At 38.3% G+C, this 24,941-nt stretch overlaps 1 protein-coding gene across 1 annotated transcript; it reads right to left on the minus strand.

Annotated features, from left to right (window-relative positions):
* Positions 1 to 1,321: 1,321 nt before the first annotated feature.
* LOC146312175 (thrombospondin-2-like) lies at positions 1,322 to 24,733 on the minus strand. The gene is made up of 21 exons (XM_084741566.1): positions 24,556 to 24,733; positions 24,349 to 24,414; positions 24,064 to 24,200; positions 21,659 to 22,522; positions 20,053 to 20,146; positions 18,772 to 18,936; positions 18,284 to 18,460; positions 17,348 to 17,521; positions 16,910 to 17,040; positions 15,541 to 15,675; positions 15,226 to 15,444; positions 15,032 to 15,139; positions 14,753 to 14,912; positions 13,921 to 14,039; positions 13,192 to 13,426; positions 12,519 to 12,746; positions 11,499 to 11,629; positions 11,202 to 11,342; positions 10,916 to 11,013; positions 5,278 to 5,417; positions 1,322 to 2,613 (listed from the first exon to the last, which is right to left on the minus strand). Exons 2-21 carry the CDS (start codon positions 24,410 to 24,412, stop codon positions 2,606 to 2,608), a joined length of 3,528 nt encoding a protein of 1,175 aa, XP_084597692.1. The 5' UTR covers positions 24,413 to 24,414; positions 24,556 to 24,733; the 3' UTR covers positions 1,322 to 2,605.
* Positions 24,734 to 24,941: the final 208 nt, after the last annotated feature.

Raw genomic sequence — 24,941 nt, forward strand, 5'->3', positions numbered from 1 at the left:
GTTGTTTAATTTAAGAGGTTAACACTGTTATATTTAATTTGTTAACTTCATTTTGCACTTTATTTGATAATTTAAAAAAGAATCTTTGTTTACACCTTTGCCTCAGTTTACCCTAAATCCTTTTTCACCCAGTTAAATTTATTGTTACACCCCTCACCCCCTAACCCAACTTAGGGGTTGTAACATCCAAGAAAAGAAAGCTGAATAAGAAAATGTATATAATTCATAGAAATTTCATTAACTCGTTAAATGAAAACAAATAAAACATCAGAATATTTTTTCAAAGCTGCTATCGGATATATCTGAATTTCTTAATAATTTTATATATTTTTAATTCGATTATTTTATTCTCCTTTATTTCTTCATTTGTTTATCATTCTAATTTATTCTTTTTCACTTGTAAATCTTTTCTTTTCATATTTTAGCTGACTAATAACTCGAACATCTTCACGATTAACAACTGCAAAATAATAGCTAATTATTTCCATCTTTTCCCAATTGCTTTGGCTCTTTTTTTTTTTTTTTTTTTTTTTTTTTTTTGAAATAGTCTTAATATCCTGTAAACCAGGGATTCGAGCTGCTCCAGGACTTCAAACAGGCAGGTTTAACTTGTGCTCACTGCTGTTTGAAATATGTAAGTCAGGGGTGGATAAACTTTTTCCCTTCAAGAGCCAAAACTGAAACTTAATGTTGGGTCATGAGCCAAAAGCACAAACCTAATGTACTGTATAGTTAAGATGTAAAATGATATTAAAATCCAAAGTTCTTTTAATTTCCTAGGCAAAGAGTCGCACTACCCATCTGCTCAGATTATGGAAAAATAATTAATAATTAGGGATCCTATTTAAAGACTTTTTCAGATTATTTATAATACATACAATGTATAGACAAAATTCATGTTTACAAACATTACAGGGTGCACACACACTCAGGGGGCAACACAGTACTGATAAATTATTGACTGATATTGGCCTATCACAGCATATAAGTCTACATCAGTATTGGCAAATATTAGCCGATAAAATACTGGCTCTGATAATGTCTGATTTGACAGATGATGTCAAAGGTTTCATTTGAATTCTTCAGCAAAAAGTTCTATAAAAGTAAAGGTGTGTTTGTTAAGTTTTTGGGTGAAAAAGTAACTGAACATTTGAAGAGTCAGAGTTTTTTTTTTTTTTTGTTGAAATAGCGATATCAGTCACATTTTGTCTGATCAGAACTGTGGAGTACTACATTTTAAGTTTTTAAATAAAATAAACTAAAATAAATTATATAAAAGTAAACAGTACAGGTTATATGAACTTTTAATGATACAAACATGTAAAATCATCTGTTATCTTATTGGTATCAGCCATGTGAAGCAGGTAATTATGGCATCGGCTGAAAAAAATTTAACATGAGTATTTCCATTATCCAGCCAACATTATTTGATCTTTACACTTTTTACTCCACTCTATTTATCTGGATGCCACTTTTAAGCCTGTGATTTCACAAAGAAAATAGTCTTGATGATGTACTTAAATTACAGATTCATTGATAATGCTGTACTTTAACCTATCAGATTTTTAATGCATGACCTTTTTGTGTAATTCACTTTTTATTTTCTTTCAAATATGTAACATCCCACAGAACAAGAACCTCAGGTGAGGCAAAAACACCAAACAAACAGGTAAAACAGCAGGAAAAAAAGAAAGAAAAGAAAAAGTAAAGTCATACAAAAAATATTTTCGGGGTAAACACTGGCATTAGTATAATTATCACTCTTATATCAAAATGGTCGGAACAACCAGGACAAGTATCAGTGAACATACAGCTGCTATTCACGTATGAAACTATAATTGCACATATGGAAAACACCACAATATATAATTACCACCCACATCTGAGAACCTCCATCCCTCACATATACTGATAACACCAAAACATAATCATATGGTTATCATTCATGTCATAGTGTAATGCATATCTTTTAAATTTAATGGAGTACTTTACTGCTGTCACTGTGTTTACTTAATTAAATGATTTACTCCCTATAATTCCTTGACTTTTTCAACCTCAACTAACCTTTGCCAGCTTTTTTTTTCCACTCCCACACATCATTTGTAATAATGGTGTTCACCACTAAAAGGTGCTAGAGACCACATTTCCACAATTGTAGGCCATGTGTACTGTACTGGCGTCATAAGAAATGAAAAGGAAAAAAAGAAACAATTGGAAAAAAAAAAAGAAACAAGTATTTTATTGATAAGTTACCAGCAGACATCTGCACAGTGCTCTCCTGACTCCATTATGAATTTATCCTCCCGTCTCTCCCCTTCATATCTGACATCTGGCAATAAATAATTATTTACAACCATTAGCAAAAAGCAAATGAGAAGCAACAAGAGGCTACTGTCGCTAAAAAAAAAAATGCTGTGTGAGTGTTACAGTAATATACAGCGAATGAGACAGCCTGAAATCAATACCGCCGCATTAAAAAGCTGATAGATAGATGATGGTCACTAATTGATAGTCTTGGCAGGATAAAGGTCTGGTGCATCCTCTCTCTGTCTCTCCCAGTTGTATTCAGATTTTCTGAAATGAACGTGGATCTCTGGTGGGTTGTTCAGTTATCTGAGGAGGGAAACAGTTCACAGATAATAAACGGTCATTGGAGACATTTGTAAATGCTGGACGTGATGAGTAACAGTGGTGGAAAGTAACTATTTACTCAAGTATTGTGCTTGTACTTGAGTATGTCCATCCTATGCTACTCTGTACTTCCCCTACAAGATTTGATTTGATATAATTTATATTACTGTGTCATGCACAAACAATGTGCCAGCCCACACAGACTTACAAGACACCATTATGTAGAGGAACAGACCAGAAACCAGAGTAGCAGCATAAATTACATGTAATACTAAACGAATGAGCCATCCCGATGTTTTTTCCAAGCTTTAGAAAGAAAGGCAGCCAACTTATAAACATTAAAATGAAACAGCGATTCCATTCTGTCATCATCGGTGCTGCAGAACATTTCTGGACTTTGAACAGACATTTCATTGATTATAACAAGGACAACACAGAAGAAAATGAGATTTATTCTCAACGTCTCCTAGTTGACATAACTTGTCGTCCTCTTCAAGGTCCAGATGAAGTATTCCTGTTCTCAGCTGTGCAACTAAAGACCTCTGACTCCTTGATAAATTCGCTGTAACATAAGATTCAGGGCCATAATTGTGCTTGACTTGAATATATGTTCATAATTTTGGTTTTAACAAAACATTTTGCCATTTTGCCCCAAATCTAGCAACTCACTGTGTCTGTGCTGCATGATAAATTAGTGCTATACATATATTGTAAATCAGCGTCTTCAGCAATATAATAAATCTTTTTTGTCCATGGAGAATTGTGCAATTTACTCCAAAGAAAAATCTTCGCATTCTGACATATTAAGCATGGTCTTATTATTTCACATTTTTGCCTTACTGAACCAGGAATCCTACCAATATCACCCTGCACACCCAAAACAGGAGCAAACTTATGAACACCTGAAGCATAATTTAATGTGGGGAGACACATGCATCATAAAGTTGTGAATAAGTAGAATTATCTGAGATTTACGTATTTTAAAGTTGTTGGCTGCAGACCCTACAATTCATACAGAAATAAAACACTTTTTACTCCACTACATGAATTTGAAAGGTTTAGTTTTAGCTACAGATTAAGATTTTAGAATGAAAAATGGGATTGAAAAAAATTTGTTGTACAGTAGTTATCAAAAGATGACACAGAATGACCTAAATGTGTGTGGCTTGGTTGTGAATTTCACTGTTTTTCCCCTCTTTCCCACAATCAGAAACAAATAAAAGTATTAAGACAGACCCTTTTTATGTATTTGGTGTTGTCAGAAGTTATGTAAGGCGCCAAGAATTGAGAATCAGATTGTTTGTCTAAGCTTTGTCCTCAGTCTTAGACTTTGAAACTCCGTGGGATAGAAGTTTATAAAATACAAATGCTGTCAAAGATTAAAAGTGTGGTTCCCAACCTTTCTGGCTGGTGGTTGTTTTCATTTAAATAACTTTTTGAGGCCCAAAGAGGTCAAGTCCAAGAATCCAATATTTCACAAAAAGGTACAGATTAAAGAAAAGTCCAAAACTTAACTATAAATCTGTGTAGCAATATTTTTTTTTTTCCTTTCCCATGAATCATCTCACGTCCACTCGGACTTAGCTTGTGACCCTTTGAAAGGGTCTGACCCTGAGATTGAGAACCACTGGATTTAAACACTTAAATGTATATACAGTAGTTAAAAATAGCTCCACCATCACAAGCTACAGCAGTAATACACTGCACACACACTGATGCATCAACATTAACTATCTAAAGATGCTATATATGACTAGAGGGGCACTTGGAGGGCAGAGACGTCCACCAAGGCCAATAAACCAGTCTTCTATGATGTGCAAATCTGCAAGTCCTGCAACCGCTATATATGTATGGATATATTTCTAGAACTATTAGAATTATGTCAAAATAGATTGTGCCAAGCTGAAGCCTCACCATCTCTGCTGTGCATTGATTGTAAGGTGTTATAAACTGGAAATATTTCACGGAAATACAAGAAAACACTTTATTGTCATGTGCATATACAAATAGCACATGCTCAGACTGAAATAATGTCATGAACATGGCAGCTTGTTATCAAAAAGAGCTGTTAGTAAAATCTCAGGCCTGCTTTAATCATGACGGGTTCAGTCCATTTTTGTCAAAGACACTGGTGTTACGATTGATCCACCTCACAATGTTAATGAAAGTGAAAAGTGATTTGTGGCATCGATCATGACAATGTCAGCTCTACAGGCTGTGGTGACAAATGTCCTCTATCAGAGGACAATTTTTTTTTTTTATCTATCTGGCCCTGTGATTTGGATCTACTACAACTTGCCCAAAATTTAATGTTTTCTTCTTTGGCTACATGTTATGTTCTTCTGTCAGGTTCCTGCACACAAACCAACAAACAAACCAAACTGAAAACATAGCCTCCTTTACAAAGGTAATAATAATAATAGTACAGAGTATTATAGCAGTCACAGGGGGCATTTTTCTGTGGATCAAGTGCTTTTACTTTTGATGCTTTACATAGATTTAAGTAGCTTAAGCACTTTTACCTTGAATGCACGACTTTTACTTGTAACAAAGTATGTTTTTATTGTTGTATTGGTGTTTCTACTTCAGTTAAGTATCTGTGTACTTTTTCCTCCATTGATGAATAGTCAGGACAAAATATCTTACCTCTGCACTCATATCTGAGGTCTGAGAAAAGGACGTGTTCCTGAGAGAAGACAAACAGTCCCAGTCTGCCTCCAGCCAGGGTGTGGTCGTACACCGCCCCCGAGTCGGATAAAATCTCCCTGCCCTCATACACCACCACCCTGCAACGGGAACATAAATCATCATACAGAGCATTTATCATGTGTTTTTCCAAAGAAAAAAACTTTTTAAATCAATATTCTTAGTTTAAATTCATGATAAAATCAGTGGTGTAATGTAACAAAGTACATTTACTCAAATACCAAGTACAGTCCTGAGGTACTTTGTAGTTTTATTCCACATTTCGGAGGAAAATATTGTAATTTTTACTTCATCACATTTATCTGATAGATAGAATTTTACTGCAGGTTAAGATTTGAGAACTCTACATAGTTTAATGTAATCTTATAAAATATGGTGCATTGTTGTACAGTAAATTAAACCACCCAACAGTACATAAAATAGCTGAAATCAGCTCAACCTCAGCCAACTACAACATTAAAATTCTGCTTACACATTCATTTATTACTACAATAATAATCCAGTAACTCTGGCAGAGGCCATTTTGCCTGCATTGTTGGACCTTATTCTTTAAAGGCAAAAACGTTGTTGTTTTTTCATGCACTCATTAAATTTGAGATTTTGGTCTCTTTTGCTTCCATACCATGTCTTCTTTCAGATTACTGGAAAGAAAACATCCAAAACAGACATTTGGGTGTTTATTTTACTGCACTTTGTCTATTTGCACTGGTAGAGTTTTCATAAATTCACCAACAGTTAGCGTTAGATAACCTCCTAATAATATCCTCATCTGGATATTTAAACAGAAATTTTCAGAAAACTTGCAATACAAACAATAATTGTCTTAATTTAAGTGATCAATTGAGGAAGTTTAATTATTTTATTTCATTTTTTTACCCTATTCATCTGTAGTGTCTGGAAAAAAGTGTAACTTTCCAACATATATATTTAAAGGCTGTTCTCCCAAAAAAAGTTTTTTTTTTTTGGTCATACTCTGAGACAGAAATATCCACTTCAGTGCACTTAAATACACCAAACTCTCTAATTTTATTCCTCTTCTGAAAGTTTTTACAAAGGGGTTTGTTCATATGTTATCCATAGCCTATTTTATATAAAAAATTATTATTGAAAACTGTTCACTATAGCTATTCACTTACTTAAACACAAAGTGTTTAAGTTCTGCTGCTAGAGGTCTCTATCATATTAAAACAATAACAAAGACGTAGTTTGATGTTGTGAAGTCATGTGGGATCATGGGAACTGTTGTTTTCATTATTAAACATCCACCACAGCTGACGAAAATCTACCTGACATGAAAATGAATCATGTTTCTGGACGAGGTTATGAATTAAAGTTTTATTCACGTTACATTTAGTCACATTCACCAACTTCCTTCCTCACTCTCTGATGTATCTGACGTACACAACCTCTTATCTACACCACAGAGGTGTCCGTTCACATATCATTCATAGCCTGATTTATACCACATTTTATTCCTAAAACATTGTAAAATGGATTGATCTCAAGGCTGCTGAAATCTTCTGATTTATGGAGTCATAAAAAAAGATATCCAAAATTCCTTCTGTAAAAACCTTTCATTCTGATGTTCCAACAAAATGAAAGAAGAATTCTGAATTTGGCTCTATTCAGTGTTCAGATTTTTGTTCTGGAAATTAATTGTTCTGCAAATTAGCATGTATTTAATTAAACAATGATTTATTTGCATATTTAAATTTTAATTTCAGAAAACTTGCAATCTAAAAAATCATTTTACTCTAAGTAATGAACTGGGGAAGTTTCATCGTGATATTTATTAGTGAAATTTGTTTATTCTGTTCACCTGTAATGTATGAAAAATGGCTGATTTTAAAGGCTATATTGTCAGAATGAGTTTTTTTTTCATGTCCCTTGCAGTAGCACTTATATTTGAAGGATTATTTACAGAGGGGTGTGTCCAGATATCATTCATAGCCTGATTTATATAACATTTTATTCCTGAAAACATGGCAAAAATGGATTTTTTTAAATGGCTGTTGACAGCATTTTCTGATTTATGGAGTAATAAAATGAGATATCCAAAAACCCCTCTATAAAAACCGTTCGCTCTGATGTGCCAACAAAACGGAACAAGAATTTCAACTTGGCTTTACTGAATGATAAGATTTCTGTTCTTCAAATCTGTGCAAATCAGTGTGTGTTTTATTTGATAATGCATCGTTTACATATTTAACTGAACATAAAATTTAAGAAAGTGGTAATACAGAAAATAATTGTCTTAATGTTAGTAATGAACTGGGAAAGTTTCATGGTCATAATCTATTTTCTTGCTTTAGTAAAAGTTTCAATGCAGGACTTTTATGTAGTATATTTTACACTTTTTTTTGGTACTTTTACTCAGGGTTCTCAAGTTTGTTGTTAATTCGTGTACTTTCATTTCTGCTCCCTATTTTACTATGAATAAATAAACAGTGAGGACATGACGTCAAACAGGGTTATATTTGAAACCGTTACAGTGTCGCTTCATAGCAACTATCCAAAATATCAATGTGTCTGTCCTTCATAATCAAAGAGCAGGAGCTTCTTTTCAGTCTCACATTCAATAAGCATGCAGTCATCCCACAATCATTCAGTACCCAGAATGCAACACCACTTGCATCTTCAAAAGACAGCTTTCTTTAAGAGTATTTTAATAATTCGAACAGCTTGGCACATTGCAGTTTTGTTCTCTTTCCCGTCACTTTTTTCTCAGCTTGAAAAACCCTCGCTGTAGTACTGATGTTGTTCTCTCCATCTGCACATAAACAGCGCAAAGCACACAGAGCTCAGTGCCCGGGGGGTGTTTTTATAAAGTCCATTAGAGAGAAGTACAACTAAGTAGAAGTAGATGTGGCAGGTTGAGGAGAACCGGGTACAACAAAGAAAGTGAGTTACACTGTTATAAAATAACTCCTGGAGATTGATGATATCCTCCAGTGTAAGAACATCTGAGGGTGAGTTTCCTTTTTCAGAGGTGGTTCTGGATGTGATTTTTGTGTGATTTAAGAAGTTTTTCAGCAGATTGTTGCTCTACTAAAACCTACAGCACCCAAACTGGTACTGAAGGAGCCCCGAAAGTTTGATTTAAAGGACCACGACAGTGTTTTCTGCTTGTTTTATCCTATTTATAGTCACTAAAGCCACTAAAACCTGCTTTAAAATAGTGATCTCCAAGTGACCATCATGTCTGTTTTTATGGTAAAAGCAGACTGATTAGAAAAGTCTGCACTGAATTTGTACAAATCAGGGATGTTAGTTTCACAAAAATAAACACAGACGTGATGCTCATCAATCTTAAAGGTCCAGAAAACGATTCTGGGGAAAGATGGGTGACTGTTGAGTCTCATTCCCAGGCTGTCAAATTACCGACACAGATTGGTGGCCGGAAGATGGCTGACTGTTGCATCTTATTCCCAGGTTTGAGAAAGCAGCAGCTACTTGAAGATGAGGGGGAAAACAGATTCATATCTTTAAAACCATATGGGAAAATGAGGTTTATGTGATGTTTAGAAAATGGAACACAACACTGGTATGGCCATTTAAAAGCCAAGCCAATAATAACAAATGTTTTAACCGTAAATTAAAACGTAAAGGTTATTTCTGATGTCCAGGTATTTTCCCTTGTGAGGAGCTGTTGTGTTCTTCAAGGAAGTGGATGATTTCCATGATCACAATCCAGCTGTTTCATCACATAAAGTATAAATTTAGGGTCCAAAGAGAAAAACTTACAGAAGCCCCCATGAGGCAAAAAATATGGTGATTCATTTTGATCTTAATTGTTTTCTGTCTTACAGGTGCAGGCATCTAGAGAAAGATGGTTGACTGTTGATTCTCACTCCCAGGACGTCAAATAATCAATTATCTTACTGACCTGTGATTGGCCAAAGTCTCCCAACAGGAGCTGGATTTTCTAAAGCCTGAAAACCAAGAGTGGGAGTAGAAGTCTGGTTTGCTCTAAGACCACTTGAATTACATTATGGTTAAACTTTATTATAGAACTTTTTCCTAATGCTGCCAAAAATAAATGCCTGCCGCTGCTTCTAAAGTCTCTGCAACTTGATTATCATACTGTACAGACATAAAGAGAAAACAGGGACTGCTTGAAAAATCTTTAAAACCGTACAGGAAAATTCTGAGCTGTAAATGAAAATGTAAATATTACTGCAAATGTAAAGGTGTTTTCACTTGGGAGGTGCTTTTGTTTCTTTAGGGAAGTCCAAAAAAACCTTGATAATTTTCCACAATCGTAATCCAGCTGTCGTTCATGATATGAAACTATAAATTTAGGCTCCAAAGAGGAAAACTTACAGAAGTCCCAAGAGGCAAGTGAGGAAAAATATTCTGGTGATCCATTTTCTAAGTCTGATCTAAATTGTTTTCTCTCCTGTGAGAGAACTTGAGGGTAGAATCAGAAGGATTCCTCTTGTCATCCCGAGCACAGCGAAATAATGAGAAACAGGCAGTGGGCAGCGTCTCTGCAGATCCAGACACCACCACACACTTCTAGTGGGTTATAAGTGATGATTGGAAGGGGTTATGTTTATGAGAGTCAATACATTGTTTTTTAAGAAAACGTGGCAAATTATGCCTTTAAGAACAGGTGAAAAAGGTCAGGTTATGTTAATTCCTTGATTTTTTTTTTCCATCTGTGAAACGGGTGGAGAAAAGTTTTGCCAAATAAAAAAGTTCAGCAGGTAAAGAAAAAACTTTTAGTTGTTGTAATACTCATTTCGGCCACAAGAGTGTGAAATGCACTACAAAGTTTCTGATGTAAATTATGCTAAAAAAAATTCATGTTTTCTTACAGATGAGTTTTAATTTCTCCATGCACTCTAAACTAATATCATTCCCAAAGAAAGACATGACAGTAATGTAACATAACTTGCTAAAAAATATGTATACCTTGTGTTTAGGGTTCATGGTAAATGAAAACTGACCAACATGAGTTAGTGGCACAGTTCAAAATCCCAAGAAGCAATTTAGAAAAATTCTCCTGACAAAACTGTGTTTATTAACTGGCAACCCTTTCCCCCCCACCTGATTCACAGATGGAAAAAAATCAAGGAACTTAGTTTTTTTTTTTTTTTTTTCCTCACACACCTCTCAGGGCTTCTGTAAGTTACTGCTAATGTCAAGGTGTTTTCACTTGGGAGGAGCTGCTGTTCCTCTGAGGAAGTCCAAAAATCTTTGTTTTTGTAATTTTAAAACTTGGGTGTTTTCCATGACTATAACCCAGCTGCAGCACGACGTGAAAATATAAATTCAAGCTCCAAAGGGGAAAACCAGCCAAGCGACGAAAGCTTTAGTACATACAGGTTCATATATCAGTTGTCTTGTTTGCGACTACTTGCCTATAGAAATAGCAAATTAATGTTTTCCAGATGATGATGTGAAAACAGAAGGGGAAAAAAGTAATTTCCTCACATATGCTGGATATTCTGGGGTCAGACTCATTCAAGAATCTCACTTGAATAAATCAAACCACTGTGGGATCATCCAGCGATAAAACTCAAGGTGAGAAACTGGCACTTTGAAAGTTATACTGACAGTCTTTGTACAGTACCTGATGAACCCAGTCTTGGGCCTGTGGATGAGGTGCATGCGGTAAGCGGTGAAGTCCTTCCAGCCAATTTTATTGGGGTCATGCCACAATGTTCTGACCTGAAACACACACAGACACAGATGTCAAGGTGGACCAGAACATTGTACTTGACTATCTGAGCTTTACTGCACCAATCTAATACAGGATGGTCTGTCCAAGGTTGTTTTAGGGAACGGTTATCTGTTCGAATAAGAAGTTTAGTATGATTTATGACAGTCAGAATATAAATAGACAAAGATATTCGTGCCTGGTGTCTGGTGTTTCCGGTGTGCCACAGGGCATTGCGCAGATACTCCCCCGGTCCTGTGGTGGAGTTGACCAGTTTGATCGAGACTCCCGCTGTGCCAAAAGCTTTGGACGGCTTTTTCTCCCAGTATGCCTGTGACACCTGCTCTCATAGAAAAGACGAATGTGAAAGATAAAAGAAAGTGAAGGCTGAATTAAAGTTTGTACAGTGGTACAAAAAGACGTCTTTGAAAAGTCAGTTCTTTTATGTACTTATGCACAGAGTTATTGTAAATGTTCGTCAGCGTCCAGACCTCACCTGTTTCCACATGACAACATAGAAGCGTCGACTGGACTGGTAGGCGAACACGATGCCTGCGTAGTCGTCATCTCGGTTGGTGTTCACGTAAAATGTCACACTGAAGTCTACAGAGCTGAACTTGTCATATCCTGTTTAAACAAAGGGATATTTGTTTTGTAGACTAAGAATTTTTAATATACATTTTATGGGTTATTAGTTCTGTATTTTTTAACCTGAGCCCTATTTTCCCATATTTTTGTGTCTAAATGACTAATGGGGACAACAATTTTTGAAATTAGTCTATTATTAAGGGAGAGTGCAATTTCTGAAAAGTGTATATTTGACAGATATTTGATGAATCTAATGAGGCCAGCTGGAAACTAATCAAGGACCAGCGTCAGTCCTCTTGATGCCCTCTCAGACAGCATCATCTTGTCTAAATACTGGCTGCCACGTGCAGAGATCCCGCTCGAAATTGTGTCCCCGCACATTTCAAGAGCCACCAGATGCTGAGATGCGTATTCAATCAATCAGTTGATGTACAAGTCACCCCATTACCTCCTCCCACTCTTACACTCCCACACATACAGAGCAATGAAACATGGATATGCTGCTACAGGTGTCTGTTGTGTGACGACCTTTGTTTGTATGAGAACAAAATCATTCACCCATTTAGCTATATAATTTCCCTGGCCTTTCAACAAGTCCAAGACTATGGCTTATATTCATACTCTTAGCAGTTTCTAGTTAAACAAAACATATCTTACTCTTTAAAAACAAGGTTTCTCTCTGTAGTAATCATTTCCATAATGTTGGCAGACATTGAGAATAACAATCTGAGCCTGTCAGTGGCAAAAACAAGCACTTGTAATGGATGCAGTTGCCCATACGGATTCCTTTGTAAATTAGTTTCACTTCTGCTGGCTGGAGAACTCTCTCTTTTAGTACTGGACCAATTTCAGAAATTTTTGTTCCCATTAATGACTTGGAAAATAAAAATCCAGGTTGAAAAATACCAAAGCTACCCTTTAATCTTACCTAAAGCGATGCCAGGGTCCGAGTTAGCGGTCTGCAGCAGTTCAGTGCCTTGGCTGCGGATCACCCACAGAGGGTCAGACTGCGTGGTGCCTTTAGGGTCCAACAAAACAACCTGAAACTTCCTGAAGTCTGTAGACCCGATATCCTGGTTCATGGGACATGGATCCAGAGCATCTGGAATACTGTCGTTGTCAAAGTCGTCAAAGCATGCATCTCCGCTACCATCACCTGGACGAGAGCGAGAATAAGTTCAGAGAATAAAATCATGTGATTTCCTGGATTCATTTCTGCCAAGACGGGGAAAAGAGAAAGAGAAAAAAAATAAAGTGCAAATATAGTGCGATTGTCTTGTATGATGGTGGATAGATTAAAGAATCTTTTATGTATGATTGAACACACCACTGAGAGCCATAAACTGTTTATGCTGATGTCCAACATTAACATGACCTGGATCACTGATGATGACCTGGACAAATAGTCACAAGATTTTACTGCGTGACTGCAAAATCCATTCATCATAAATTGTACAAAATATCTTCCCCATGTGACAGCAAATTAATCAGCACATGTTCACATCTGTATCATGATATCACAGATATTCTCAGTTAGACTGTGATTGATTATAGCTGACATCTTTCTTCGTATCTGTCAGAGAAACTGTAGCAACACTGACCATCAGAGTCCAGCTGGTCCCTGTTGGGCACCAGTCTGCAGTTGTCCCGGTCGTCGGGGATGCCGTCATTGTCATCGTCATGGTCGCAGGCGTCTCCCTTCCCGTCGTTGTCATGGTCGGCCTGGTTGCTGTTGGCGATGTAGGGACAGTTGTCTAGAGAGTTTTGGTGGCCGTCTTCATCGATGTCCTCGTTGTCGTCGCACATGTCCCCAACCAGGTCACTGTCAGAGTCAAACTGCAGACACACACACGTGCGCGCACACACACACACACACATTATTTTATTTCAATTTGGATTTAAATTTTTTTGCATTTTTTCTGTCGTTTGTGATTTTTAACTTAATTCTACTGACTTCTATTTATCGATTTTTAAAATGTGTATTGTTTTCTTGTTGTAATTGTTATTCTTGTAAAATTACTTTTATTTGTTCGTATCTGTATTGTTTTAATTTTGCTATTTGAAGCACTTTAGGCTGCATGTGTAAAGCTGAGCTGAGTCTCCATGTTTAGTTTCACCGTAATCTGCACACCCACTCCCTGCATAAACTTTCAAGATTTTCTTTTCATGTATTAAAAAAAAACATCCATCCATCCTGGCCACTAATAAATTGCTACCCCAAACCAGATGTTCTGAGGCAACAACACCATAAGTGTCCTTCTTTCAAAATATTTTTCAGCTGTAGATACACGTGTGCTTTCAAGTGCTTTTTGTTTTGTGTTTTTCAGGACCTGCAGTGGGTTGTGTAGAAGGGGGCAGTTGTCACACTGGTCTCCAACACCATCCAGGTCTGTGTCCCTCTGGTCAGTGTTGTAGACTAAGGGACAGTTGTCACGATCATTCAAAACCTCTGGAGAAAGACACAAACACAGAAAAGTTGAAGTTCTTTGGGCTTTTTTTCTATTTCTATTTCTACAACACTCCAACCAATATAAATCGAGACTTTCTTTGGTTAAGTGTAATTTGATCCACATCATAAGATGCAATATACATCATTCAGCCTCACTAGATGTCAAGTATTTGCTGTGTAAAGATATACTGGAGTTATGGCAACCTGAGCAGAGAATGATATCACTCTCTCTGTGTATTATGCAGACTTTATCTGGGACAGCAGTGCATGCATGTGCATGTTCATGCATGTGCATGTTCATGCATGTGCATGTTCATGCATGTGCACATGCATGAATATTTATGCATGCAAGTCTTCCCCATCTCTGTTTTAAACATTGTGACCTGGTGAGTAACTCTCATATGACAGCAACACAGTGCACTAAAATATGTTTCTGAAAATATTTTAGGCAAGTGGTAAGTGATGCAAAACATAATCTTGATCCATGTTTATCAGCACTGTGTAGTTTGACCTGAGTTTTGTGAGCAGTGTGAGCTCAGATGACTCTTTTTTTCCCCAAAAATCTTATTGACTAAACACTCAACACTCAAGCAGATCTGAAAATGATTAGCTGAGCTATTTGTTAATGCATAATCATGGAACTCTCTCAGAAGTCTGAAATAACTGGTAAAGTAACTGCATATTTCAGGCCTGTTTTAGCGAGCTACTCCTACCGTCTCCATCTATGTCGATGCTGCAGGCGTCTCCTTCTCCGTTATCATCAGTGTCAGTCTGCAGCGGGTTGCTCTCAAACGGACAGTTATCACAGCGGTCTCCGACCCCATCTCTGTCAGAGTCAAACTGCCGAGGGTTGTACACCAGCGGGCAGTTGTCCTATACCAGACACACATTGGTGCATTTCATACACACACACACACACACACGTGCACACACACAGAGGATGTGAACATTCGCCTGTTTTTTGGTTTCCTCAAAGCTACTCAGTGTCTCACCCTCTCATCTATGATGTCATCATTGTCATCATCGGGATCGCAGGCATCTCCTTGTCCATCATTGTCCAGGTCTTCCTGTCCAGAGTTTGGTATCCTGGGGCAATTATCCTGCAGCCAGTCACAACTCGGTTTAGTGAAATCACATCAAACCAGAACACAGCCAGCCAATCAGATTACATTTTTCATTCTTTTACTTTTTGACAGTGATAGGTTGCGTTCTGCTTGCAGGGTAATCTGCTGTTGGGCCAGCCGTCCAGATCAGAGTCTTCACCACACAGGAAGCCGTCACCCGCGAACCCCACTGCGCACTGACACTTGAACAAAACCTCAGATGCCAGGCCCAGGTACAAACACTCAGCATACTTGTGGCAGGTGTGTGTGTTGTCTTTGCAAGGGTTGTAGGGCTCACACACCTACAACCAAAGGAAGCATTTGAAAATTCTCAAACAATTCATGATTGTAGCTCAAAGCGAGGAAAGCAGTTAATATTCAAAGAGTAGAGCACATGCCTGCTTGTTTGTCTGTGCTTCCTGCAGTCCGAGACCGTACGGCTGGGTGCCTTTATAGCGTGGAGGACAGGGCAGACAGTAGTACCCAGGATCTGTGTTTACACACTCTGTGACACACACACCTTCCACTTCACACTGCAGAGATACAGGGATTAAACATGTTCAGCATATCAACCCCTAAATACAAAGCTTTGCCCTGAGGGGCCCTCTGCCAAAATCAGACTACACAATATTTATTTCTTTCGAGTGGGTCATTACATCAGAAAAGGCCATCACAGTGTCTTCAGTTACAAACACAACCTGCGTAAAGTGCAAAGGAAATCAACATCAATGAGAAATGTTTGGGATCTATAAAGTGTAAAACCCTTTTGTCCCAATGCATGTCGCAGACATTGTTAAACAAGGCCAAAGAAGGTAAAATCAGCCATTCTAACAGCTCTGTGTCATTGTACTTCTTAAAATGCTGTTTGAAGGGACTTAAGGGAGCACATTTTCTCACAGCACAAAAGGAATCTTGTGTGATGTAAGCGTTCAGTGATCGATCAAGACATAAGTGCACATTGATTGGTTGAACAGCCAGCAGCACAGGCAGCCACCTCCAACCATGGTGTCCTTCATGTTGTTGCTGTATATTGTGATGTTACTGCACCTACTGCCAGCACTTTTACATCACTTAAGAGTTGCAGTTCTTGTCAGCGAGTCCAGTTTTCTCCAGGGGGGGACATAGCGAAAATCCGGCAAACATTGTAAGGTATCGCACCAGTTTATTTTAATATATGAAAAGGGCTTTTATTTGAACTTGCAGAACTAAATTAACGTGTTTTATAACCTAATAGAAATTACTTAGTTAAGGTAAGTTAAGGTACTTCAATTTGTGCAAATCCTTTATAATAATTATATTTTATTTTACAATTTATGCCGAAAGACTAAAGTAAGCAAAAAGTACCTCAATAAGTATGAAAGAAATCTGATACCACAAACCTTCAGACAATGAAAGAAAAATAATGAACACACTAAAAATTATCAGAAAATAACAAGATTTAAGGAATCATCCTCCGGGGGCTGCACATATCTGTACAAGATTTGTCGACAATCCATCCAATAGTTGCCAAGACAATTCACTAGAAACCAAAAATGTACTTTGGGGTGGCATTAGAAAAAAGGTCAAGATGTCACCCACGTCATTAAGATTCATCTTGTGGGAACCATGAAAGTCAAAATTTAATTTTAATCCACTCGACCAAACTGGTGGACAGAGACTGACAGAATATGTTTGTCCGTACGTCAGGGTCTAGATGTAGGATTTGTTGACATTGTGCCTTCATCTGTCTGATGTCACGTAATCTGATCCTTAACCTGGTCGTATTACCTCATTCTCATCTTCACAGTGAGTTCCATTGCCATGTAAACCCAACGGACAGCCTCCACATTCCCATGATCCATCGATATATGACGTGCAAACCACTCCAGGAAAACATGGATTTGAGAGCAAACATACATCTGAAAACACAAAGAGTTTTTAGTACAATCCAAATAATCCAAGAGTGGGTTAAGATTGGGAAGTTTACATTTGAAACATTTGTCTGTTTTGTCCTAAGCCTCAATAATTGAATAAATGCAGAACAAACACTGTCGGATAGTATTTTGTAATCCTCTATTGTTTGGAAATATGTTTCATCCACTAACAATGGAATAAGGTTTATCCATTGATGTGAGGCTTAGCCTACTTATAGAGTTATATCTGCTTACACAGTTAAGATGTACTGTACTGTATAGCCTGAGGTTTATGGACGGGGTTAAGGTTTACCTATAGGACATGATTGTTTGTTGCATCCTTCATAGTCCACAGCGTCTCCAGCACAAGGCTTCCCACCGTTCTGAGGGGGAGGGTTCAAACAGTCCCGCTGACGACTTATAAGACCTCCACCACACGTCGCCGAACATAGTGACCATTCACTCCAGCTTGTCCAGCTTCCAGCAACTACACACAAGCACATTATTTACCTGTAGACCGGTTAAAGGGATAGTTTGGATGTTTTGAAGTGGGGTTGTATGAGGTTCTTGTCCATAGTCAGTGTATTACCTACAGTAGATGGTGGTCGACACGCCCCCAGTTGAAGCAGTAAGCAGTAAGCAATGTACTGCTGTACTGCAGCAGCAAAACATTTTAGCCACATAAAAAAATGAATATCAGTGCAGATGATATATTTAGAATATTCTCACTGCTTTACCTTCAGACAGCCTTTTCCAACAGGAAACCACCATTACATAAGCCAAATATCACTCCCAAGGTGTCAGTTACAGCAATCGTTCGTTTGTGTTAGGGTGTGACTTTTGTGTTTTCAAGAGTTTGTTTGGATTCACTGACACACAATAACACTAACTGACTGACTGATCAAGGCACTACTTACATCAATTTTTTGGAGGATTTGGAGAGAGTAATACTTGGCTAATATAACATGAGTTTCCTCTTGGAAAAGGCTTTCTGACTGCAAGATAAAGCAGTGAAAATATTCTAAATATAGCATACACTTAAAATGATATTGCTTTTTTTGGTGGCTAAAACACATTTTGCTTCTGATTCTGTACACAGCCCTACATTGCTTAGCTTCCTACAGTCATCAACTGTTGGTAATACACTTACTATGGATGAGTACCTCATACAATCCCTCTTCAAAAATTTGAACTATTCCTTTAAGTACTACAGTGCACGCTGTGTGTACATTTGCACTTGTATACTCACCAGGGCAGAGTGTATTGTTGCAAGGTTGTGTGTCCCTGTCGCCGCCTTTGCACCCTCTGCCCCCCTTCTGTGGTGGGGGGTTGTTGCAGAGACGAACCCGTGTGATGTTTCCTTCGCCGCATGTGGTCGTACACGCAGACCACGGAGACCAAAGGCCCCAGTTCCCATCAGCGCGCACTACACATGAAACAAGCACAAGGAGATTGTAAAAAGTCCAGTTTATTTTTTGTACAGTAGCCTGGAAGAGTCAAGTTCAGTAGAATTCAACACAGACCACCACGGCAGCTCCACGCTGTGTATACATTTACAAAACCACAACATGTTTCCAATTATGATTACAATCTCTAAAATCCATTCGTCTGAAGTTCTATAATTTTGCTCTTCGAGGAGTATTCATTTCATTCTTTTGGACAGGCCGTGCTCAATCAATCAACAAATAAATTAAATGAAGACATGTGACAGATCAGACATGCAGATTGATGTCTTACCCTTGCGGTCACACTTCATCAGCATGCAGCTGCGGGTTTGGACTGATGGGCCGGCACAGGACGGCATGATGCCATTGCAGGATCGGCCCCTTTGCTGCCCTCCACGTCCACAGGTCACTGAACAGTGGGTCCACTCAGACCACGGGGACCAGCCATCTTCTTTATCTTTATACACACAAACACTGTTGGTGTACCTTCATCAAATTTTGTGATCTTAGCATACATTTCCCACACTTATAAGGCTGGGTTGCACCAACAAGGATTAATTTTATACTCAAGTGAATCATGGCTTCACTTAAAATAATGTTGCACCAAACTTTAAAACTATCTTAAAAATAAAAGAGATTAATTTTAAATCTCTCTTTAAATTTCTACTGTAAACTGAGATTAAATCTAATTCGTCAAACACCAATTTAAAATGTGATCCAGTATTAATTTAATCACACTTGAGGAGGTTAACTTTTAAAATGGCTGTCTTTCTGAGAGCAAAATAATCAAGTTCCACATTGAAAGACTCAACCTAATTAAGTTTTCTGGTGTGTCTCTTCTTTATTTTACTGAAGTTGATCCATAAAACAATCTGCCACTTGTTTCCAGGCAGTCTATTTTTGTTTTTTAATCTTCTATTATTTGGCCTTATTTTCTCCATTAATTCAGCCAAGAATTATTTTCTCATAGCTTCTCTGCTGAGCCATCATGAGTTGGCTAACCAGTCTAACTGAATTTCAGCTAGTTAGCAAACAAGGTAACATACAATGTTGCCTAATGTTTTTTTTTTTTTTGCTAGATAGCAAACAATGAAACATTTTGTTATTTTTTTTAGTTAGCTGGCAAACTGCGTTGCCTAAGGTTTTCTTAACTTTTTGGCAAACCAGCAAACATTGTAACCTGAAGTTTTTGTTGTTGTTGTTATTTAGCTAGCTACAAACCGTGTTATCTAAAGTTTTGTTAACTTTTTAGCTAGCTAGCAAACAATATAATATTTTGTTAAGGAATACAGAGCAGTCAAAACGGTTTTCTACCGCTTTTATACTTACTAGGTCCTGTAATAGTTTATTTTAATTTGGGAAAGCAAGCATTTCCATATTAATTAACCTTAATTCAATTTCGGTTTACAACAGTAAACTTGGATTTACTAAACAGATATTAGTTTTTAATTGTGCAACTGCTGTGCTTAATTTTAAATCTACTACTACTACACTGATTAGAACTAATCTTATTAAATTAATCTTTGTTAGTGCAACTCAGTCTGAATCATAGTTACAAACAGATAAAACTCACTGAGACAGACAGGACAGCACTCTCCATCAATGAAGGATGGATTGATGCAGGATACAGGAGGGCAGGCCACCTGGTGACACACCACCTTTCCATCCTACACAAGGTGAGGGAGATATAGACCAGAATTTGTGTATTAGTCAAACCATGCAAGTTTGAGCCAGATGTTTTGTTAAACGTCAGACCTTGCAGAGAAATGGTATGCTGTCATGACTCATAATACATCTGGCTACTCCCTCCATCCATCCTTTACAAAACTAATGATGTTTTATAAAGAAAAACAGACCCAGAGAAGAGGATGAAGCAAGCATAAAATATAGAGACTTAACAAAGAGAGCTCTGGAAATAAATGAAACCACATTGGACAGAAGGGAAACTTAAGTATCTCCCCAACTGGTTAATACACTTTAGAGGAATAGTTTGGCATTTTGGAAAATATGCCTATTTATTTTCTTGCCAAGACTTAGACGAGAAGATCAATACCATGCTCATATCTGATGCTACAGCCAGGAGAAGGTTAGATTAGAGTATAACCATCTGTAAAACCACAACTTGTCCTTTCTACATTAAGGTTTTCATGCAGATCAAACAAACCAAACATAACATGAGCTTGACGGGTTGACAGGCTGATTTTTTAACCCTTGAACAGAGCCAATTTTTATGTTAACCTGAGCTAATAGTCTCCTGGATGTAGCTTTATTCAACAGAGATGAGCTATGTGGTATTAATGTTCTCATACATATATTATTAGAACAATTCTAGATTAATATGCAAAGATCTCATCCAGACATGTTTTAACATGCATATAAAATGCTTTACTTTAAATAATAATATGTGTCTGATCTGATTCACACACGAAAAAGTTGTTAGAATCTTTGAAATGACATCCACTTCTTCTCCTTCAGTAAAAATCCAGAATCTGTAAATATGTAATGTATGTATGTAATAATACACACTTCTACAAGTTGAATATTGGACCAGGATTGGCTCTCAAACTATTTATGATGTCACAAATCATGCTTCGAGGCCAGCCCTTAAAGTAGGATTTTCAGTGTGCACAAAGAAACTTTCCACTTTAAGCAGATGAATGTGAAACATGCTTCCAGTGTCAATCTCGTATACATCATCATGCGTATACATCATTCTGTACAGTGAAGCTCAAACATTCAACTGTAGGAAGAGAAAGAAAAACATATGTTTGTGTGGAGGGGAACTTTAACGTGATGGTTCTCAAATCCCAAATCAAGTTAAGCTGTTTTTAGGGTGAAATCTTAAGTAATCCAAGTCCAAAGCCAGAGATGTCATGTATTTAAACAAATAAAACAAAATAAAACAGAGCCTTGGACTCTGACTTAAGTTACACTGAGGACACGAGACTTGGTTTGGACCTCCCCAAAGAAAACTACTGAGGGCTACAGTTCACACAAAATAGAGCTGCAGTTAGAGATGGAAGTGATTGCAGTGTAGAAGATTTACCATCTAATCTAGATGATGCAGGTGTATCTATGACAGATCTTCCATTCATTCAGAGACTTGCATGGTGCTCTACAGGGAAACACTGATAATATTTTAGACTGCAGTAGACACATAAGATTTGTTCAGTACTGACCTGGCAAGTACAGGAAGTGCAGCTGTCAACCTCCCAGTCATCCCCCTGCTCGTATATCCGTCCATCCTGCATGCACCAGATCTCCCCGTCTCTGTCTCTGTCAATATCGTCCAAATCACTGCCATCACCATGGCCATAGCCATCGCCTCGGCCGTAGCCATCGCCACGGCCGTAGCCATGGCCTTGGCCGTAGCCATCGCCTCGGCCGTAGCCATCGCCACGGCCGTAGCCATCGCCACGGCCATAGCCATCGCCTCGGCCATAGCCATCGCCAGGGCCATAGCCATCGCCTCGGCCATAGCCATCGCCTCGGCCATAGCCATCGCCTCGGCCATAGCCATCGCCTCGGCCATAGCTCCAGGTATCTCCATCACTCCAGCTATCGCCATCACTCCGGCCATTGCCAAGGCTGCTGCCATCACCGCCACCACGGCCATAGCCATGGCCTTCGCCCCAGCCATCTCCATCGCCCCAGCTCCAGCTATCACCATCACCCCAGCCATCGCCATGACCACCACCACGGCCAAAGCCACGGCCATCGCCCCAGGCATCTCCATCGACCCAGATATCGCCATGGCCATGGCCATCACCATGGCCGCCACCACGGCCATAGCCATGGCCTTCACCCCAGCCATCACCATCGCCCCATCCATCACCATTATCCCGGCTATCACCATCCAGCCAGCTGTCACCATGACTGCCATCATGACCATCACCGCGGTTATTGCCATGGCTGCCACCACGTCCATCAGCATAGCCGCCACCACGGCCATAGCCATGGCTGCCACCATGGCTGCCATCACGTCCACTGCTGCTGTTGCTCAGCTCAGCCAAAGATATGCGCATCTCTTCATTTTCTTTTGACTGAGAATACAAAAACATACATGTTACATTTTTAAAACATTAAAATCATCACATGTTTTTCTCTGTTTATGTCTTTGGCCTGTATAAGACCACAGAGACCTGCAGAATTAGGCCAGAATGGTGGTTTAGTTGATTAGTCGCCAACATTTTAACACTGATGGTATTCTTTCTGCTTGTTTTTTTTCCTCAAAAAAAATTACCAAGACATTTACCACAGACCACAGAGCTTCCTGCCAGAAAAAAGGATGTCGCAGCTTGTTCCATTTGCACTGAAAGAAGAGCTACTCTCCGTTGGTTTGGTCACACAGATTTCCCACAAAGCTCTACCCCATCAAATACAACATTAAGTGTACTGCAGAGGCTGGTAAACTTAGACAGCTTTCAGTATAATTGTTTTGATTTGGTTATTATAACCACAAAATTAATAAAAACAAATAAATAAATAAATTTTTACAATGTTTTCGTTGTTTTATTAATGTTTAAACACCTTTAAATTGACATATTTAATATGTTCAGAATTAGTCTTTTTTCTAGAAAAGCAGATGTACGCTGGGCTGAATAATAATGATTTCCCACTTGACAAAGGCAAATAACTTGCATGTCAGGCAAGAAATTCTGGCAAATCACTTGCCTGACTGGACAAGTGGTAAAGAAGAATCAAACTATTAAACTATTTTGATAATCAATTAATCATTTAATCAAATCAAATAATTTTTCATGCAAAAATTACAGAAAATGTTGTTTTCAGACTCTGAAATATGTAGATTTCCCACTTGTCTTCATTTATTATCAAATGAAACTGAATATGTGTGGATTTTAGACAAAACAAGACATTTAAAAACATCTCCTTGGACTTTTATTACATTTTTCAATATAAAGTTATCTGAAACATAGAAGTTGCTGTCTTCTTATTCATGGAAAATAAAAATATAAAATGAAGTTAATTTATTGCAATAGGGAATTTAGCCAACAGAAGAGTTATTTGGAGGTTGAAAATAAATAATTGGCTTTTCATGCCTGCTCTACAGTCTAGGTCTCCCATGTTGCCACATATAACTTTATTTTGACATGACTTCTTCCAATTAGTTCTTCCAACAGTCAATTAGCCACATGAGACATCTGTTAATCATCTCTGTTCAGCCAAATAATGTGTCGGTATCTGCGGCAACAAGTCTCATCAGGTCCTTTAACAAGAATCCATGGAATAAGGGTGCTTATTTGCAATGTAGTCATTAATTTACAAGTATTTTAACCCAGCAACACTTGTCTAAGAAGGTTAATTGTATATTAGACACAAAGCATTGCAAGCTAGACAATGTCATACATGCTACAATGACTTCTATCACCAGTAACAATTTGTTTTTTCACATAAATACTGTCACATTTCATCTGTCAACTGCTTAGATTTAATTCCTAAAACCTTTTTTCTTTTTCATCTAAAATCCTATTTCTTGCGCATGTCATATAAATGTAGCAAAGAGTTAAAGACGACAAACAAACAGCATGCAGATGATTCATGTGCATGTATCTGTGTGTCTTACGACTCTCTCCAGGTCTTCGAGCAGGTTGCTGGTGACAAGCCGCAGGCCTTGGATCTCAGTGAGCAAACCCACCAGCTCCTCACAGGGATGACGACAGATTTCTGACGACACATTGTCGACCTTTGCACCACCCACACCTGTAGAGGAGGCACAAGTATGTGCGGTCTGCGCTACATTTTATACTTCCGATGGAGAAGAAAAAGAGGCAAAGAAACTGAATTTGTGCATTTATTTAGAATGCAGGTTTACTATTTGTGTCTGCAGCCGTGAGAACGTGTGTGGTACCTGCACAAACAGCTGCTGCATAGAGGAATATCAGAAGCCAGGGGAAACCTCTCAGCGGACTCATTCCTGTTCACACATAAATCACATATGCAGTCACCATGAAATATAGCAAGTATACAGCTACACCACCACCACAATATAAGCTGGACTGCTGCAGAGGAGATAAAAGAAGAAGAAGAGGATGAAGAGGGAATTAACCTTGCATACCTGTGTACTCCTCGCTGCTCTGCCTTTCTCCACGATAAGAAATCACGGCTGGTAGGCTCGTCCCTGCTGCAGCTCCACGGGAGCCTTGATGGAATGTCTGCCTCCTTTTCCCCTTCCTTATTTCCTTGCCCCCTTGTTTCCTTCTCACCTTGGCATCCGGACCGGCACGGCTTCCTCTCAGTAATTTCTTGTTGAAGCATCCAAAAGAAATAAAAGAGGCTAGTGCGAGTGAAATCTGAGTGAAGAACATGCAGACAGCTCTGTAGAAAGTTCTAATGTGGTTATGTATTTGTTTGAGAAAGTGTGTCTGTGTGTGTGTGTGCATGTGTGTGTGTTTGTGTGTGTATGTGTGTGTGTGAAGCAGGAGCGGGGGCCATATATTACCC

Source organism: Lutjanus erythropterus, chromosome 17 (genome assembly GCF_056507025.1).
Source record: "Lutjanus erythropterus isolate fLutEry1 chromosome 17, fLutEry1.hap2, whole genome shotgun sequence".
Classification (NCBI taxonomy): Eukaryota; Metazoa; Chordata; class Actinopteri; order Lutjaniformes; family Lutjanidae; genus Lutjanus; species Lutjanus erythropterus.